At 37.4% G+C, this 20,189-nt stretch overlaps 1 protein-coding gene across 2 annotated transcripts in view; it reads left to right on the forward strand.

Moving 5' to 3' along the window:
• Positions 1-16,440, forward strand: part of glra4a (glycine receptor, alpha 4a) — a 57,411-nt gene extending 40,971 nt beyond the window's left edge. The window contains exons 5-10 of one of the 2 annotated variants that reach the window (XM_015036543.1): positions 2,243-2,325; positions 7,377-7,514; positions 7,760-7,974; positions 9,284-9,433; positions 11,502-11,612; positions 15,495-16,440. In XM_015036543.1, coding sequence (XP_014892029.1) covers positions 2,243-2,325; positions 7,377-7,514; positions 7,760-7,974; positions 9,284-9,433; positions 11,502-11,612; positions 15,495-15,785 — 988 coding nt within the window. In that variant the 3' untranslated portion in view covers positions 15,786-16,440. The remainder of the gene's footprint in view (positions 1-2,242; positions 2,326-7,376; positions 7,515-7,759; positions 7,975-9,283; positions 9,434-11,501; positions 11,613-15,494) is intronic. The other variant, XM_015036542.1, reaches the window with a different exon arrangement.
• The last annotated feature ends 3,749 nt before the right edge of the window (positions 16,441-20,189 follow it).

Below are 20,189 nucleotides of genomic sequence, written 5' to 3' on the forward strand. Positions count from 1 at the left end.
CAAAAAACAATAAAACTTTATGGTTGTTAGAGAAACTTGTTCACAATCAAGGAGACCAGACACTTCCTATAGTACTTGGCCAGGTTTTCACACACTGCATCAGGCATTTTAGACCTCTCCAGATTTTTCAGGTTTCAGGGCTGTTGCTAGGAAACAGAGTTTCAGCTTCCTCCAAACCGGCTTGGCTACATCAGGACCTTCAAATGCTTCTTATGGAGTCACTCCTTAGATGCCCGGGGTGTTTGTTTTGCCTCATTGTCCTGCTGGAAGACCCAACATTGACCCATATTCAGTTCACTTACTGGGGGAAGAAAGAAATCTCCCAATCCCATGGCTCCATGTATTCTCTCTTCAACATGGAGAAAAGCGCTATAATGCTTACCCCAATGTTTTACGGTTTGGGATTGTAGTCATTCTTCTTCCTCACTTCTAACATGGAGAGTTTGTACCAAAAGTTCAGTTCCGGTCTCATCTGACATGACCTGCTTTAATGCCTCCTCTGGATCATCCAGGTAGTCACTGGCAAACTTCAGAAGGGCCTGGACATGTGTTGCCATGACAGTGTAATGTGTTGCTATGGTAACCTTTAGCCCCTTCTAAATGGGAGTGGCTTAAACAGTTTCTTCCACAGTCAGTCCCAGCCAGATTTGTCAAGAGATTTGACTGGCTGAGCAGCATGTAGAAAACATAAAAACACATCTACAAAATATTAATGGTAATTTAAGTAGAGTTATGTAACAATAAAGTCTTTTTTTATTATTATTAAGTACAGTTTTAAATCATGTATAAACTCTAGACCTGCTTTTACCAAGTGCAAAAAGTAATTCCAAAGTTACCAGAGAGAAAACTGATCTCTACTGGTCTGATATTTAGGAATATTATTTTATTTTATTATTTCTATACGATAATCCTAGAGGAATTGAGTCATCTTGAGTTTCTTCCATTTCTTCCATTTTCTAGCGCCAACAGCTGTTGCCCTCTCACCAACTTGTTTGCTTATCCCAGCCTTGCTCAGCTCTACAGTTTTGTCCCTGATGTCCTTAGACAACTGGAGAGATTGGAGTCTGATTACGTATGTGGACAGGTGATTTTTTACACAGGTAACAAATTTAAACAGTTTCACTTAATACATGTACTTAGTGGAGGATAGAAGAGCTTCTTAAAGATGAACAAACAGGTTTGTGAGAGCCAGGATTTTTGCTGGTTGGTAGGTGATCAAAGACTTATCTTGTACAATAAAATGCTAATTAATTATTTAAAAATCAAACAATTTGATTTGGATATTTTCTCACATTTGTGGACAAAAATCACAGAGGTTTTCACTCTTTTTTAAGGGAGAAACTCAAAAAAATATCTTCCCCACTGTAAATAAGTCTTTCAGTTTAAAGCAGCTGGTTATTCCTGGATAAAAGACCACTTAGCATCACCAAAATGAGCCATTCTCAATTTAGGCATACCAGGTTTAAGCATAATCCAGGGCTTAGAAATAACGACACTCACAAATGCACTGATTCGAAGGCTGAAGGGAGACGAAACATTTGTGTCAGCATCACTCAGATCAACGTCTCCAATCCACTGAGCGACTGAGCCGTCACGTATCTGATTTGCTTCCTAGCTGTGTTTGGTAATTATGAATCAAATCAACCTGAAATAAATGACACTATTTAAGCCGTGTGTGAGAATTCAATCAGTAGGGTATTTGTAGTCTGTTCTCCTTCTGTAGAAAATGATATTGTATCATCATAGCACATTATCAGATGGATGCGAGTGTGTTTATTGCTGGAGGCTCTTGTCTCGCCTCTGGGCAATGCATTACAGCGGGTAATTACACAGCTTTCCTTCAGTCAGACTCCTAAATAGCTTTCTCTGTCTTTCCTCTCTGAGAATCCTCGAAGCCAAAAAGCTTCAACTGCACAACAAATGAAGTCAGGACGCCTACAACAATTACTTCTCATTTACTTGTGGTGCAATGACTGAACAAATGGTAACTCAAGATGTTTTCCAATCTTCTGTCATTGAGGGATGTTTACCTCTTGCCCCCTTTCTTTATTAAGACTTTATAGACATTTGCATTCCGTAAAGTGGTAAGCAAAGTACATTTGTGCTTATAAAATTGACTGTTATTTCAATCTGTAATCTTACTATGTCTCCTTATGTCTGGAAACATTTCCCTGAGCTCTTTAAGGCCTTCTGATATTCCCTATGGCTCCCGTTCTTTTTTTCCAATCTGTTTCTGTCTCAGGTTGACTCTAACCCTGTCCTGCCCTATGGACTTGAAGAATTTCCCAATGGACATTCAGACCTGCACCATGCAGCTTGAAAGCTGTGAGTTTTCATTTCTTCCTCTTCCTTTATTCTCTTACATCTCTTTTTTTTATCTCTTTGGTGTTCCAGCCTTTGCCTTGCTTTACATGGCTGTAATCCAAGGAATACTAACTCTGTATGACATTTTAAGTTTATTCCAGTGTACCTCGTTTCACAAGTTACAATAGTATAAATTTGATTACAAAAATAAAAGCTCATGGTAATATTTACACATATTCTTGGAAAGAAGCCCCATGCCTAAAGGGGTTCACTGTTTCTTAAAGAATGATACATGCAACAAATCTGTCCAAAAGAAGGAGAGTAGCAGAGTGTTTAGCTACATGAGTCCCATCCAGTCTGGAAAAATATTTGTTTCCAGACTTTAATACTAGTCCCATTGTCTAAATGTTTGTCCTCCCTCCTTCCTCTATCATTTCTTCTTTCTCTGCCAACTTCCTTTCTTTTTCATTCTTGTGTCCTTCTTTCCTCCATAGCTTCTCTGTATTCTTTTTTCCTGATGTACTTCTGTTCTTGTTGCATTTTCTTTCTACATTGTAATTTTTTACTTTGTGTACTTTCTTCGTTTACCTTTTGTTCTTTCTTCTTCCCATCTTGCATCCCTCCTTCCTTTTGTAATTCCTTATGTCCTTCCCTTTTTGTTTCTTTCCTCTCTTCTTTTATTCTGTAATTTCTTACTTTTGTCTTTTCTGCCTTCCTTCCTTCATTGTAATATGTTTTTTTACAAGGAAAAAACATGTTAAAAAAACTTGAGTTAACTACAAAGATTAACTCAAATCATCTATGCAATGAAGGGTGAGAAGAACCAGTCAACTTGTTATAAATGTAAGAGTCGTGTTACTTCAAAGTTATATTAAGTTATATATTCAGTTAGAAATAAAAAGTAAGGTCCTATAAAAATTGACAGTTCTTTCTTTAAGTTACTCAATTAAATGTATGTAGTTACTAAAATCCTCTGTGATTAGGCCTGGTTTTTCTCATTTAAAATCTCATAAGATGAAGAAAGAGATTGAGGAGCATATATGTTATTATTACTATTATTATTATTATTATTATTATTATTGTTGTTGTTGTTATCATTATAATATATTAAAGACATGTTACAAAAGAAAGATATATTAGTCTCCTACTTTGATCTCCACACTTACAGTTCTGAAACTCTTTACAGTTCAAATCAAAGAAACTGAAGATGAGTTCTGGAATAAAAATATGGCGGGACACGGAAACCCATTTCTTTCAGTCATTCTTCAAAATAGAAAACATCAGAGAATGCACCATTCAAATAAGACAGATACATGTTAACTTGGCAAATGGCAGCAGGAAATTAGCTAATATATTACAGTTATTTATGTTTTTGTTAATTAAAAGTTTAAAACAGCTGAAACTGTTACAAACATGGTTAGACAAGGGAAAAATTAATGATTAATGACGTTTTCTTACTATTTTACACACAACTCGAATGCTTAAATGCTGGGATAATTTATACATTTGAAACATTTTATAAGGTTACTGGACTGAATAAAATGGAATAAATGATATTCTCTCTTTTCAGTGTCTCCTTACCTTTAGCAGAGATAAGATCTGCCCTTATGAAACCAATTTCCAGGATATAAATAATAAAACTTTATTTCAGTGTCCCTTTTATTATTATGTGACTCGCCGCAATGCCTAGAGGTGATTTAGTTCTTTATCACAGGGAATTTAAGCTTAGCAAAGGGTGAAACGGACAAAGAACCTGTGTCATAAAGTAATCTCTGCAGAAGGATGTTCCACAAATAAGGAGAGCTGGTGGTGTTTCTTATATCTTTATCTGGTCCAACAACAATTTGTTTCAGTGTTTGTGGAACTGACCTCCACAGTCTCCAATAAGCAACATGATTTATTTCTGTAATTAACACAAGGACAAACAATTTGAAACAAAAATAGCACAACAGATGTGAACTTTACCCTGTATAGCTGTTATTATGACTTGGTCAAATTAACTCTTTTATAAGAGGCCTCTAATTTTCTGGTCTGACTCCCATTTCATCCATTTCTCAGCTTGACTTTGTAAAGGTTGTGCTGCTCTAGTTCTGGAAAACTGAGACGTTTTAATGGCTCTATTAAAAATCAAGAGCTGCTCATCTATCAGTTTCAAATATTTTACAAATATTAGCATTTGAATGTACAGTTCAGAAAATTTTGAAAAACTGTGATGTATAATTTATCTATTCTTGTGTTTTACCATAATAATGTACCAACTATAGAAAATTTGTGTACTACAGTATTATTTGTTTGAAAGTATTAGTTTAATGAAGCTTGCTATTTTAGAAGTATATTTTCATTAGTATAGCAATTGCAGGACATGATAAAAAATTATTGTATTTTTAAAGTATGTTTAATTTTTGTTCTTTAATAATCATAATTTTTCTGCTGGATCTCTATTTATACAACATTATTTTATTTCAAGGTTAATATTTGAGCATAATGAGGGAAACTATTGATCAATCAGCTTCTTGAAGGAGAGTTTCACTTCTTAGCCTTTTTATATTTCAGTAAAATTCTATAGAATCCAGATAAGCTCATAGTTGCACTTTTACTTACTTGTATTTATTTACAACAGTGTGAGTATTTAGTGTTGTTTTCCTAATGATCAGTTGTTTCTCTTTAATCAATACTTTGTAAATTAGGATCGGTTATTGTTTTACTTTAGTTGCTTATCTTAATTTTGTTCCTTTGGTTTTAGTTAATCAGTAGTGACAATTTACTGATTAACTGGTATTTGAGTCCCAATATTAATGACTCCAAGTTCTTGATTTTTATGGTAATTAAAGCTGATATTAACTTAAATCTGAATTGTTCTGAATATGCCAATATCTCCTTGCGGTTGTTTTAGTTTTAGAGCGAGAATGTTTTTACGCTTGAAACAAATTTAAATAGATTGATGAAAATGGAAATAAAGAATTATATTATATTATATATATTATATATATATATATATATATATATATTTATATATATATATATATTATTCTCCAAGTGTATAAACTAAAGGGAGCATTGTGGACTTTAAAGGTGTGTGAGTGTGTTTTGGTTTGAGTTACTGTATCACTTTCTGCTGCCATTAGAGGAGAGGTAATCATTTTTGATTAAAGGCCCAGTGAGAATATTTGGCCTTGTGTTGACAAGTGCTAGTATACCACCCATGGGTGCAATCACCTTGGCTGGAGCCTAACATTGAGAGGACATTATAGGTTTTACTATCACTACTGAAAATGTGCCTACACCATCTGTTAGAGGGGAAAAAACAGGTGTAATCGTCCAGATTTTAGGAAGCCAAGGCCAACCTTCTGCCTGGCCTTTTGACGCCACTGGCTTATAGAGATGTATAAAAAGCTCCAAGGATTTTTTTTCCTATTCTGGCACTTCAAAGCTCCAAATATGCATCTTATAAGATGTTCTCCTGCCTTGAGTCGTTAGTGTTCAGTAACCTTAAGCCTACTTTCTATCTTCAACGATCGATGAAAAGGATGGAAGAGAGACTGAGACGGTGGCTGTGAAGCGTTTCACTTGACGAATGGCTTTTAAACATACGAAAGTGGATGACATGCGACGAATGGACCGCGCTTCACTATCCCAGACATTCTAGCTCAGGAATTTCTTAGTCTGCTACGTGAGCCGGTCATGTCTGCCAAACCTTACGGTTATAATTGACAGAAGCAAAGCAGACCGTTGTATTGTTTTAGGAAGGCATTGGCATTCTCCTCGGTTGTTGTGGGAGGATGTGTGAATGACAGTTCTTCTCAAGAACAAAATAAGTGTGTTTTTGTGGAAGTGTTTCTCAGACGTGAGGTACAGCGTTGGGTGTAGCATCTTGAATAATTGATGTCTTTGCAGCTCAGGCCCTGAAGGTTCCCAGTAGATGTAAGTATTGTTCAGATGCTCAAGGAAGTCTGCGGTGTTTCATGCTGCATGTATTTTTGCTACAACAAAAACTACACAGTTCTGAAAACACATAAAACCTTAAAGCGTTTTGCAGTTTGTTAGCAAAATGTAGGATTTTTTTTTTTTGCCAGTGTTCTGCATAAGAACCTCAAAATTAATCATTTTATGGTATTCATACTTCTGGTAAATTTTGGTTTGAAGTAGTGTGATTTATCAACAAGTTTATTGTTATTGGAAGTAATAAGATTTTTAATGTGCTAGTAGCTTAGCTAATTTTTTATTTAGCACTTTAGTTAAGTTTGAAAATGTTTAACACACTTAGCCTTTCCTAAATTAATGCTTCCAGATAAATTCTGAAGCACTAATTTACTTAGCAGTTAGTTTTAAAGGGAATCTGAAGAGGCTTCTGGCTGAAGTTTGTTACTGTGTGTCAGTCTTATTAAGGTCATGACATGCTAACAGCTCAATTTCAATAATATTTCATAGGAACCACTTTTATATTAAGTCTACTAGTTCTCTTAGATGTACATTTCTTTGTAAATCAGTGCAGTTCTTCTTGTAGATCATTTTAACCTACTTTGTAGTCTTAGAACAATGGTGCTCAACACCCCTGAATCAAATGACGGTTCATTAGTGGACCTCTGCAGCTATGCTGCCCATGTAGCAACAGGGTAATTAATGGTAGTTGGGGAGGATTTCTGCAGCTAATTAAAAGAGATATAAACTGTCAGAAATGCAGATAAAGAGGTAGTTATTGCAGCCATCTCTTCTTTTAGCATTGGTACCAGACTTAAAGGTCAAACCTGGTGAGAGACCTTAAATTTTCAATGTCAGAGGGTTTCCAGTTGCCTCTCCAGACCTTGGAAAATTCAGTAATAATGAAAAATCATGGGGCAACACAGTCTGCAAGACAGCATCCCTTCTCTTGTCTGTCTTCTCTGTTTGCTGAGTTGTGTCCGGTTAGATACCCAGTACTGTCAGAAGAAGGATGGATAATGGTGAGCTATGCTATTTTAGTAGGTGCACTTACTTAAAAAACATGGATATATTTATTTCCTCATAAAGAGAAAAACAGTTCTCTCTGGACTGAATGTCGTCTGTGTCTGCTTTATGTCCTTCCTCTTTCACAGTTGGTTACACCATGAATGACCTGATCTTTGAGTGGCTGTCTGACAACCCTGTTCAAGTGGCTGATGATCTCACACTCCCACAGTTTGTGCTGAAAGAAGAAAAGGACTTGGGTTACTGCACTAAGCACTACAACACAGGTGAATGAATGAATTCCACTTAAAGTCTTAAAAAAGCAACGACCCAGTCAAAGCTGGTACAGAGTGTGCATCTCCTTTAATACATTCTGCACTGATATGGTTACACTGACTGAAGGGGATTTATTTTGCTTACCATTTTTAGCTTTTTTGATGTTGCAACTTCAGTGTATTTTGTGTAAAAAAAAGAAAGTGAACACAAAGAAGAGCCATAAGCCTGAGTTTAATATTTCATGCTGTTCCCTCAGGTAAATTCACCTGCATTGAGGTGAAGTTCCACCTGGAACGGCAGATGGGTTACTACTTGATCCAGATGTACATCCCTTCGCTCCTCATCGTTATCCTGTCCTGGGTGTCCTTTTGGATAAACATGGACGCTGCGCCGGCCAGAGTTGGTCTGGGTATCACCACAGTGCTGACGATGACCACGCAGAGCTCTGGTTCTAGAGCTTCTCTGCCGAAGGTAAGTCTGCAAGACTGGCCATATTTCTACTGGTTTCTGGTTAAAATACATGAAGTTAGCCTGAGGTATCAAGACAAACATGGATGGAATCACAGTAATGCAGACAAAAGCAGCAGATCTCTGTCGCAGTAGTTTAAAATTTTATCCACAGAAATCAGTGAAATGTTTTTGAGCTGAGCATGTACTGAGGGGAAAATGGTGGCACTAACTTCAATTAAAATTATATCTTGCCTTGAACAACCATGGAGGACCAATGTAATTATGACATTATAATTTACATATTACATAATGCCCTTTGCTTCTTTTTCTTCTTTGCTACTATCCATGTTTTATTTAGTTTCTGTATTCTGGTTTGAAATAAAGATTTTTTTGGGGGGGACAAAAAAGGAGTGAGAGAGAGAATGTGAGGAGAGGAGAGAGGAAATAGCACTTCTGCCAGTACTTCAAAATAAGAGCATGAATCCCATCGTCTATCCATTTGATAAAATCCTCCATAAAATCCTCTTTGTTGAAGTTTTGGTTGATCTTCTTTCAACTGAATGTTTACAAAACATGCAAGTAAATTTGTGCTTCAGATTTTATCTGTAAAAATTAAAGTAGGGGTAGGTAAAAAGTTAGCAGAAGCACTAAAGGAAAAATTAGCTCCACTATTAGCCAATGAACTGGTTGTGAGTGTATCTTAAAGCAAGTTCATCTATTTTGCGTAGCCTTTGGTTTATTTGGTTCTATTATTTCCTGATTATACCAGAATCAGCTCAGAAAGAAGGCAGCAGAAACTTAATCTCAGCTCCATACATGTAAAAGTAGGTCTACTTTTGATTTATGGAACAAAAGTATGTTGTTTCTTAAATCATTCAGAGAAAGATTTACTTTGGCGTGGCAAACTTTGAACGATTTAGACATAATTTTGCATGATTTAGATCCTGTTAAGAGATGATGACAGAAAATCATAATGGATGCAGAATTTCCTTCTTCTCTGTTCCAGTGCTTGCTTCTTTAACAGCCAGTAAATTGCTGCCTAATTAAGTGAAGCCACTATGCATTGCTCCAGTATTGCTGATGTGCTTTGGCATGTCGTCTTTTATGAATGACACAGCTGGGGCATTCCCTGAGTCTTGGCCGTGACCTGTCCGATCGCTACGTTTCAACTGCCCACAACTCACCGACTCATTTTAATTCTAGGTCATCCCAGACACGAGGGTCGGTGCAACCCACAGCTGACAAACGGGTGGATTGTGAACCACCCACAAATTTCCCTGCAGCCTTATTGATTGGCTCTTGATTACCCCGTGGTGTTTGCTGTTCTCAGGTGTCCTATGTGAAGGCCATTGACATATGGATGGCAGTGTGCCTTCTGTTTGTGTTCGCCGCCTTGCTGGAGTATGCAGCTGTCAACTTTGTCTCGAGGCAACACAAGGAGTTCATCAGGCTGAGGAAAAAGCAACGGCAGCAGAGAATAGTAAGTGTAAATTGTGCAGGAACACAGACAACTGAAGGATGTCTCCAGGAAATAAAACATTCGAGCTATCACAAGATGCAGCTGATTCCTAAAAAGTAGGCACAAGATAAACCACATCCATTCAGCAGCACAACACCTTGTCAGCTCCTATAATGTTGACTTATGCCTCTTGTTATTATGGGGTGCTATGTATCCTGGACCTGACAACATCAACACGCTACAGCTGGCTGTCATATTACATGAGGAAGATCTGCTCATCTCAGCGCGGCTCAGTTTCATGTTGAGCACTGACCTGTGAGGAGCTTCGAGAATCTTTATTTCTGTCACGCCATTTGATACAGAGAAACAACCTCTCCATGATTCACAGTTTTATACATTTAAATGTTAAACGTTCATAAGCAGTTAATATCTTATTTGCCAATTTAATTTCAGACTTTTGTTACTCTTTTTGTATCAAGAAGCACAAACATGACATTAAAACAGGGTAGGAAAACCCTGTTTTAAAGGTTTCCACTTATTTGTAACATTCGTAACTTAATGGCCACAAAAGATTGAAAAACAGCTTTTAGACTGGTTTGAAAATTGATTTATATTGATTGATGGTTCAATGTAAAAGAAAAAAAAAAAAACATAAATCAGCCATAAACCTCCAATTGGTGCGTCTGTAACCACTTCATAAATTTGTTGCAACTTAAGATTTGAGGATGTTTTCATCATCTTTGTTTCTTTTGTATTGTTGCTGTGTTGCCGTCATCCCGTTTTATTTGTTTAGCTTTTTAATTAGATTAGTTTCTTCATGCTCTTAGTTTATGCCTTAAATGTTGGTGAAACACCAATCAGTTGCAGTTGTAGATATTAGGTGTTTTGTTGTAGCATTTCCATTAAATGTTTGCTTAGTTTTGATTAAGGTCTCATTTTTCACACAACAATACGCCTACCACAGTGGATCCAGCTTAAAGACAGATACGTAAGAAACACTTATTTTTCCATAGACAAGACATCTTGACAATCCCATTAAATGCCTTAGAGAGTGGGCAGCCTCAGACGTGTTCTCTGTAAATGTAGAAGAGTTTACCGGGCAGTCTGCCATCCACCATCAATACAGAGGAGAGAAAGTAATGGTCTTTCAGGGAAAAATATGTCTGATGGCACAATTACTCCCCCAGAGATGTTTGAGGTCACAAACTATCCATCCGAGAGGTATTGACACGTGACCCGATTAGTTTTACTGAAGGGAAGTTGTGAATTAAGTGCAGTGGTACAAATCCCAGACAAACAGGGTTAACTAAAGATTCTGTCTTGCCTTGTTCTTTAGAAATAAATCAAATATTTAATCTTTACTTCCATTTACAGTCTTTCTTAAAACGGTTTGCATTTGCTGCATTAAGAGTATTCATCTCTCACAAATCAATTTTCATGGGCTTTGCCTTTCATCCACATCAAAATTGCATTTAATACTTAAAAACAATTATTTATAAAAAAAACTCAGAACAAAGTGGAGATTTGTGAAAAATGTATTTGGGGTCCTGCGACAAATAATGCATCAGTATTTCCACATAGTTACTTTGACATCATTCCCAGTCAATATAGGCTTGTGTTTTATTTATTATATATTCTAATACGCTATTTAAAAGTAGTTCACCCCATATGTGTATCAACATAAAAATTAACTTCCTGGAGCCATGTCTATTTCCTAACAGGAAGTCCTGTTTTTTTTAAGCAATCTGATTGGCTGACATAGGTTTTAGCGTTGCGCTACACTGCCCCCTATGGGTTTGGCATGTTTAAAACAACACTCAGAACCCAAATTTATGCAGGTTCATGTGGATGAAAATTTAATATATTTTTTTAACAATGTGGCGGAAATATTAGTTTTTATAGATACCTGGTTAGGTGTGTACAAGGCCTCAGATATTAGACTGGGTCATTGCCTCTTTTGTATCTGCTGTTTTGATTTGAAATTTGCAAACCAGAAGCCACTTAAACTGAATAACTAAATGAAAGTTCAAGTCAAAGCAGTAACGTTGTTTCCCCCCTCTTATGTTTTTATTTTCCTTTTTCGATGGAGGCGACTGGCAGTCGGGCTGCAAGCGTTGAGTCTTTGCGGAAACCCAATGACATTCCTGGTAACAACTCAGCCTACAGAAATCTGAGTCAGCATTGCAGCGCCTGTGCAAGGGTAAAAAAAAAAAAAAAAACCGAATGAAGCCCGTGTCAACCCTGACCTTCCAACCCAATTTCTGTCCATGCCTCCAGCCACCCAAATTGATTGTGTTGTGAAAGTTTTACCTCAAATGTGAATTTGTCCTGCCGTATTTCTCACAGCCAAACCCACGTCTGTTTTCGTGAACCCTCTGCTGCTCACCTTCTGATCCTGCATACCAGTATTTCACCAACTTCAAATTTCTGCCCTTTATTGTCCCTGTTGTGTTTCTTGTTAAAGTAAAATAGGTTAGACTTCTTCTTACTCTCTTTCCTATTTTTCTTAAAGCTTTCAAAGAATTCTGGCATTAATTGAGACGGCTGTTTCTCTTGCTTTTTTGCTGTTTTTGTTTTATCTCTGTACTGAAAACATAGAAAGATTAAATTAATATTGTATTTCAGATGCTTTATGGAAAGTAATTATAACACTACAATATATTACAGTAGCGTTAGATACTTTATCTTGGGAAAGCCCAGATGATGATGTCATGGTTTTAGATGTTCAGAACAGGTTAATTCACAACATCTGACTTAAATAGAGGCAAACCCATGGATACATAAAGGTTTTTTCATTTTAATTGCAAAATGTATGTAATTTGTATACAGTTTAAGTTTAATTACTGCTCTGATTGTGTTGTTCTTTTAGCAAATGGTCATTTGCTAAGTCTGTAAACTCCAGGTAATGATTAATTGATCACTAAATTATTTCAATAATCAATTAATCCATGTCAGCCCTAAAAACACTTATTTCCTGTGTGACATAAGAAAAACTGCAAAAGAAATCAGCCAGAATATTGGTGGGGTAGGAGGGGGAGTTGTGGACCTCCAGAAATCTGTTTCATTCTTCAGTGTAATTTCCAGGAGCCTAAAGGTGCCACCTGCACTTTTCCAATAGTTATATCTAACATTATGTTCAGGAAAGAGTTAGCATCTGGTTCCCAGAGAGGAAAATATTTTGGTGTTCTTGCTGCTGTGAGAACAGAGCTCAGATTACGAGCAATAATTATCTTTGGAGGACTGTACTCTTAGATCCTAGCACATGACATACTGTATCATTTACGAAAGAGTAGGAGGAATAATTAAGCTGTACTAGAGGAGCAACAACTCCCTATAGCTTGGCTGCGTGGTGCAATTTGTCTTTTGGACATCATACAGTAACCATAAAGTAATTCACAACCGGGCTGCTGTGATAGAATCAACTTTATATGAAGTTAAATTAGCAGATTTGTCTAAACTCTAAAGATCAGAGCGGTCAGTTATAGGCAAATTGACTTAAAGACAAATGTATCTCTTTAAACAGAGTAGAGTCGGTTCTCGTACACATTAGTAGCATAATATCTGACGGGAGATTTCAGTGTCTCTGTTCCGAGTACGTCCAGAATTTGGCAGCTGTCAGTGTTGGTGAGAGAGAAATGAAGAGTTGAAACGGTCGGATCAGAGCTTTCAGAGGTCTTCACACTGACTGCTAATCATCCAATTTAGATCACACATCTTCACTTCCTCTGGTTAAACTGAATCTCCGCAAGTGTCAGAGAGACTGTCAGAGTTAAGCTGCGTGTCTATAAATATTCACTTCAAAGGGCAGAAACAATGTCTCATTCAATGTAAAAATAGCTGTCTTTATTTTTTTTTAAAAAGCATGAAGACAAAAGTGGAATCATTGCTTTGTGCTTTCTAAAACATTTATAAGATCAGTCATTAGAAGACTTTGTAAACATCTGCACAGGATATTAAAGAAGATGAGCTTTGAATATTGCGTTTCTAATTAAAGTTTCAGATCTCAAATGTTTTTGTTGGCAGTTTTTTCCTCTGGCATATATAAAAACAACCTATCAATTAATACACTTAATTACATAACCAAACAAATCCAATAAAATAGATGTGCTGAAATAAGAACATGCCACAGATTAGCTAGTCAAACTGAATTCAAATAAAAAAAAACTATTGTTTGACTAAATGGATCCAGTTTTATCAAATGACCTGTTGTAGTACAAACAGGAGATTACCACTGCAAAGACCACTCTGGCAAATGCGATCCATATCCGACTTTTTTATGGCAATCTTAATGGCCCAATTCTGATCCTCTCACCTCCAAAAAATATCCGACCTGCGCCATTCCCACATGTGACATTCGATAGTATTCCAAGTATTTGCAGTCAGAACAGTCGTGTCACATTTTATTTGACTTTTACGTCATTGATGTTAGACATCCGTCGTAATGGTGCATTCACACCAGATGCGTTTCTTGCGTCCAATGCTTCATGCCTGCTTGACATTTTGCTCGATACCTAGTGTTTTGCGCGCCTGTTTTACATCCAAAGTCTATATTGAGGCCAGTGTTCCCTCTAAGCTGCTTGCCTGTGCAATCGCACACTGCTCGTACATTTTCAGCGCACAATAAAATCTATGCAGCGCATAAAATAAAATCCAAATAAACTGAACATTGAGCTCAGACATCAGTTTTGACTATGGACCAATAACACATAACGATCTAACTCAGTGGGTCACAACTGTTCAGTCAATGATACGATACGGTTCACTTTCGCTACGCAGCCAATCATCGCCTGCTATTGTGTCTACGTGCCTTGGTCATATGCGCTGTGGCACCGTGCAGATTTGCTAGGTAGGAACAGTGCGGCGGAGTTAAGAGACGCGAAAGCTAACACCCTATCATGGCTAAGTGAACGGGCAGTGGGACATCCACTCATCAACCAAAGTAAAAAAGAAATGTGCTTCTTTTAAGATGGAATGGCTGCTGGAGGAGGAATACTGGTGAGATTACTCTTTTTATTAGTAAGCTCAGTGGTCACATGGATGCTCGTTTTCCAGATGATGAATTAAAGGAGTGTCAGCATTTGACATTGAAGCACTGAGCTCAGACATCAGTTTTGACTATGGATCAGCAGACATTTCTACACTGGACAAAGTGTACAGCCATTGGAGAAGTGAGAAAGACAGATGTGAAAAAACTGTGTAATTAAATATTTTACAGACAAGAATTTATACAGTATCACAAGCTAGAGCACACAGTTCATTGTGCAGAATGTGAATGTTTTAATGTGAACAAAAAGTTATGTCTGAAAGGTGTAATGTCTCTTTTCTCACCATGGCCAAAGCAGGACATATTACATATAACATACTATGCATCTCATGAACAGCAATGTTTTTGTTTTTTTTCATTTTAAGTGGGGCAAATCACTTATATTAAAAGCAAACTAATGGAAGTTGCTGCTGTAATCTGATTCTTTTAATAAGCCATGCAACTTGCTGAAGAATTAGAGGGAACATTGATTGAGGCACATCAAGGGCACTTAAGATGCGTTAAAATCGCTCTAGCTGCTGTTTCTGTTGCTGGCCTATTTGTCGGACGTGCTTTGTGCATCAAACGGTCAAAATACTCCAAACACTTTAAAATCGCACCGCGCTAGATGCAAGAAACACACCGCGATCCACATAGACTTTGAATGTAAACTAGACACGTAAATCTCGTTTGGTGTGAACGCACCATAATTCTGCACAGGAAGAAGCCAGAGATGGTCAGTTCAAACGTAAACAATGGGGGAAGAAAGCAACTTTTATTTTTTCTTAGCTTCCTTTGCAACAATAGCGTCTACTCTCCGTCAACAACTTTAAAATTGCTAGTGACATCTGCGTTTTTCTTTTGCGCATTCGAGTTGCTAAACATTTGTCACCTTTCAGAGTTTTTTTTTTCTTATTTTCAGAAAATGCTTTCACACCAATTTTTACTGCTACAGTTTTGAGCAACTTGTCTCCAGATACATGTGGTAATCCCCTTGAGTTAAAAATATGGAGAGAAAAACCACTAAAAATGCTTTTTCTCCTGTGTTTGCTCCGACAGGAGGACGAACTCATGCGGGAGAGCCGAGGATTTTACTTCCGTGGTTATGGACTCGGTCACTGCCTGCAAGCCAAAGACGGGACCGCCGTGGAAGGGCCCACTGTGTTCTCCCCTCTGCCCCCGGTCACTATGTACGACGGCGAAGTCCTTCACAAGCGTTTCGTTGACCGGGCCAAACGGATCGACACCATATCCAGAGCCGTCTTTCCCTTGAGCTTTCTCATCTTCAACATCTTCTACTGGGTCACCTACAAAGTGCTGCGACACGAGGACATCCATGCAAACTTGTAAAACGCTTTCTGCTGACATTATGTTAATGTTTTTCTCAGAACCAAAACTGCCTGTTTGACCCATTACAGTGAGTAAAAAAAAAAATCAAAACAAAAAAAAAGAAGTATGAAGAAGCATCCACGCTTCTCAAAGCCAGAACTAGAAATGACAAAAACTTTGTGCTCAGGTGCGTCTTCAGGATCTCGGACGTGAAAAGGAAGGAGTGGCTTCTCGCTGGTGTTGCCGGTCACCTTTTCGTACGTGTGTTTGTTCGAGTCGCTTGGATCAATCAGAATGGCGCTAACCGCTGTGGGTTTTATTTCAGATGATGGTTCAAGAATTTAGAAAAGTTGATCCTGGCTGAATGAGACATGCTGACTTGAATTTTGACACTACGCAGCTTTAAATGAATGTTTTTGACAATTAAAAAGTTAAAGGAACATTTTTTACAACTTTAGATTATCACATTGGTATATGGGTGATGGGGACTTTGATATTTATGAATATTCAGTACGTGATGATAATTCGATTTTAAGTATGTGATCAGTAGATTATGTATGTATGTATGTAAACAGTGTATTAAAATGTATATAAACAAAGCTGTTCAACTGCTCAAAGCACAAATATGTATTTCCTTTTGTCAAAATTTAAATAAATTGTTATTCTGCCAGGAAACAAGATAAGATTTCACTTCTCTTTAATCAAAATATTCAGGTGATTACTTAAAAAAAGAAGAGTGTATTAGAAACTCAGTCACATCCCGACTGCGTGACGCACAATTACTTTCCTATTTTAGCCCACTAATAGCTCCCATCAGCTCAAAATTCCCAAGAGGGCACATAGCTTAAAGTAAAAGTAGAAACTAAATCCTGAAATGCAAATATTACAGAAAACAGGTAGTCTGCTCAAATCTGCAGCTCAGAAATTTGCGTGTACAGTCTATATGCAACGGAGCTTCTTGTTACATGGGATGGATAGGAGCTGCTCGTTTATTTTACAGTGTCGGGGGAGGACTTGAAGGTGTGGGAATGCAAGGGTGAGGTGGGGAGGGCAGGGAGGGAGGACCAATGGGTTTTTTAATGGGAAATCAGAGGGTTGTTTTATCAACTAATGAGTTTGAAAAGGGCTTGGTGTTCCACTGCTAATGACAATGAATTGAGAGAGGCAGCTGGAGCCGACTGTCCTTTTCTCTCCAGCCCTAATCAACTCCTCTGTATTGTTTGGCTCCCCTGTCAATGAGAGAGAGTGTGTTTAAATCTGTCACTCCACATGTATATGTTTAGTGTGTGTGTGTGTGTGTGTGTGTGTGCATCTGTACGTGCGTGTGTGTGTGTGTGTGTGTGTGAGTTCAAACTTTATTTTTACATTCTACTAAAATCCCTGATTCTGCTAGTGCAACTGTGAACGCTCTCTCTCATAATTAATTTGGGATTTTATGTGATGGGTCAAAACAAATCAGACCATTTGGAAGCTTAATGAAAACTACATGTGGATTTTACAAACAAAAAGGTCTGTGAAGGCCTCAGAGGACTTTTAGAGAACATTAGTGTACAGAAAGATCACGAAGTTCAAGCAATACACCAGACCGGTCAGGAATGAGCTTTAAAGGGGCATTTGAGTTTCTACTGCTACTAAAAACAACCCATCTGTTTTTATTTAGTTTTTGGTGTCTGGAAAATGAGCCGTTTCAAAAATCTCTTGATTTTATTGAGTCACATTCAATGGGCACTGCACGGTTACCTAGCAACCAGCTGATTTCCAGTTCACCTGGTCAGCTTTACAATGGCTACTGGAAAAGACAAGTGCTACCACTCAGAAACCACTTGCTGCATTTTTGTTGGTTGTGCAGGAGGCTCTACTTCTGTTTTTCAAAGATGTATAGTTGCATAATTGCTACTACAACTGTTGAGTATGGGGGCTATTTTGGATTTAAAGTAATAAGAGGCCCTAAAAACAGCTCATACTGAAATGAACAAACTAAAATCTCATTATCGAAGAGTAATTTTGTCTAAAAAAAAAAAATGTAATGAACATGTTTTAACTTGTAAACCTGTCCTAGCCTATTCAAGGAGCATAATAAACAATTCACGGGGAATATTTCAATGGACAATGTGAAAATGGACTCTGTCTGGCAAGACTTAGGAATTGATGTTCTTTATCTAATCTGACTTAGTTTGTGCTACTTTTCCATAAAAAAATATTCATTTTATCGATGTACAAAGACCTTTTAGGTACAGACATATCTGAAAGGCCATTTAGATTTCTGTTTGTTGACAAATATTAAAAGTTGTGGAGCCTTGTTCTGCCACTTCACGATTATATCATACTTTGTTTCTATCACAAACTCAGAGTAAAATACGTCGCATTAGATGTAGAAGGATCTATCTTATCGCCTATGATGATATATATGATATAAATATCCCTGATGTTCGTCCTTTACAGCTTAAGTAGATTTCTCAAACAGAATTTGTGTGAAGTGATGGAAATACTTAAAATATTGACTGCAGCACATCACTGGCACTGGTTCCCCCACATTTTAATCCCCAACTTGAGGCAGTAGATCAAAGTTAGGAGAAAAGGCTTAATTTCTTACCTTCTAGGTACCAGAGAGCCACAGTAGTGTTATCAACTTGGCTGTTTTGAAAACTGCCTTCTAGCACCTCTGACACTCATTAATTTACACTTTCCATCTAACTTATTCATGCCAAACAACAATGAAACATATACATAACTAATAACTCTGTAACTGTTTGGAGAAACCTCTGATTCCTACCAGGGAGCTGAGCTGAATGTTGGCCAAGGTGGGGCCAAGTCAAAAGCAGATTTCCTCTGGATTTTGTAGTGTCAGAAATTGCAAACTAGTTAAATGAAATGTTTCTAACAAACATGTACATTACATCAGTATTACATCTGGTGCTCAGCTTGAAGTGTTTTCTCCCCTTTTGCACCAGCAAATCCCTCCAAATCAATTTGTAAAAAAGAAAGAAAAAAATCTCCCTAAGTTTTTTTTTTGTTGTTTTTATTTCTTATTGTCAAAGTCTTCTCTCCTTTGATAAGCAGACTCTGTGCAAACATCAGTAAAACTGGACTCAGAAAGCATGCTGCAAATTTTTGTGTGCAGATGCATGAAAATACCTGACACAAATCCCAAGAGGGAAGTAACTTGAACAGACATATATATTGACCACCATTATGAGTTAAGACTTGTAAAGGAGGACATCAAAATGAAAACAGAGCTATCAGTGATTTATAAACTGGTCCCTGCAGAAGCACTGGGCAAAATGAAGACATGAAATATTCATTGTTCCAGCCGGTCTTAGATGCCTCCAGTGTTCCTTTGTTTGTAGCTGCTTGTTTGAAGACAACCTCAAAGGAACGCACAACGATGATGATGACTCAGATGTATTTTTAAGACAAACAATTGGGTAAAAAAAAAAAGCTCCTTCAATGAGGCATAGGGAGGTTTCATTGAACAACTAACCATTATATCCCAAGACATTTCCTTCCTGTCTGACTCAGGAATAACCGTCATGCTCTCCAGCTTCTGCTGAATCCCAGTGATTTCATTTTTGTTTGCTTTGCAGGAGATGCTTCTTTGACTGTTATTTGGACTTCTCTACAGCAACTTCAATTTGACAGGTACAGAAATATAAGCACTGTACCAGAAGCTCCTGAGTGAAAAACCTGTCCTGTTACTGTAAATGTCAAGCTGCTCGACAAACGTTATGAGTAGAGGTAAAAAAAACAAAAAAGAAGAAGAAAGTATTGGCTTCTCTTGACAGTGATTTATTGAGGGACAATGCAGCACATGTCACCTTTAAATGTAAGTGTAAACACAGGAAATTACTTGCCCCGAGTGGTTTATGCACCTTGTGAATGTCACCCAGAACATTGAAAAGCATGGCTGTGTACAGGATGTGCTCCTTTTACCCTGGTTTCTAAAGACGTTTCATCTGTCTGGGTGGTTCAGGGGTTTGATTCAACATCCTGTCCTTCCAGAGCTAAATCTGATTCCATAATGGAGTAAAACACATGCTGCTGTGCACGGTTCTGACTGAGTTTATTGTAAAAGGTTTCTGTAAGACGAATAAATCAGAACTTATTTCAATTAGAGTCACAAATATGATTTTATCTCTGTCTTTTGGACAAAGTTGTGTGAAATATTACAAGTTTGTTATACTTTGACAGTAGCTGGGCATACAGAAGGACAATTTGTTGACAGGTCCGCAGCTAGTAGTGCACTACACAAATCCTTCTGCTACGGACAAGAGGTAAAGGGAAAAAAAAAGTATTAAAGGAATTCCTTTTCTATTTTGCCACAAAACAGCAAATATGTGGAAGAAAATGGTCTGACCAGCTCAAATGAGAATTAAATGCTTAAACATGTATTATTATGCAATAATAGAAAGAAAGTTGTATTTTCTA

Source organism: Poecilia latipinna, unplaced genomic scaffold, assembly GCF_001443285.1.
Source record: "Poecilia latipinna isolate Pla-1442-1.1 unplaced genomic scaffold, P_latipinna-1.0 Scaffold372, whole genome shotgun sequence".
NCBI lineage: Eukaryota > Metazoa > Chordata > Actinopteri > Cyprinodontiformes > Poeciliidae > Poecilia > Poecilia latipinna.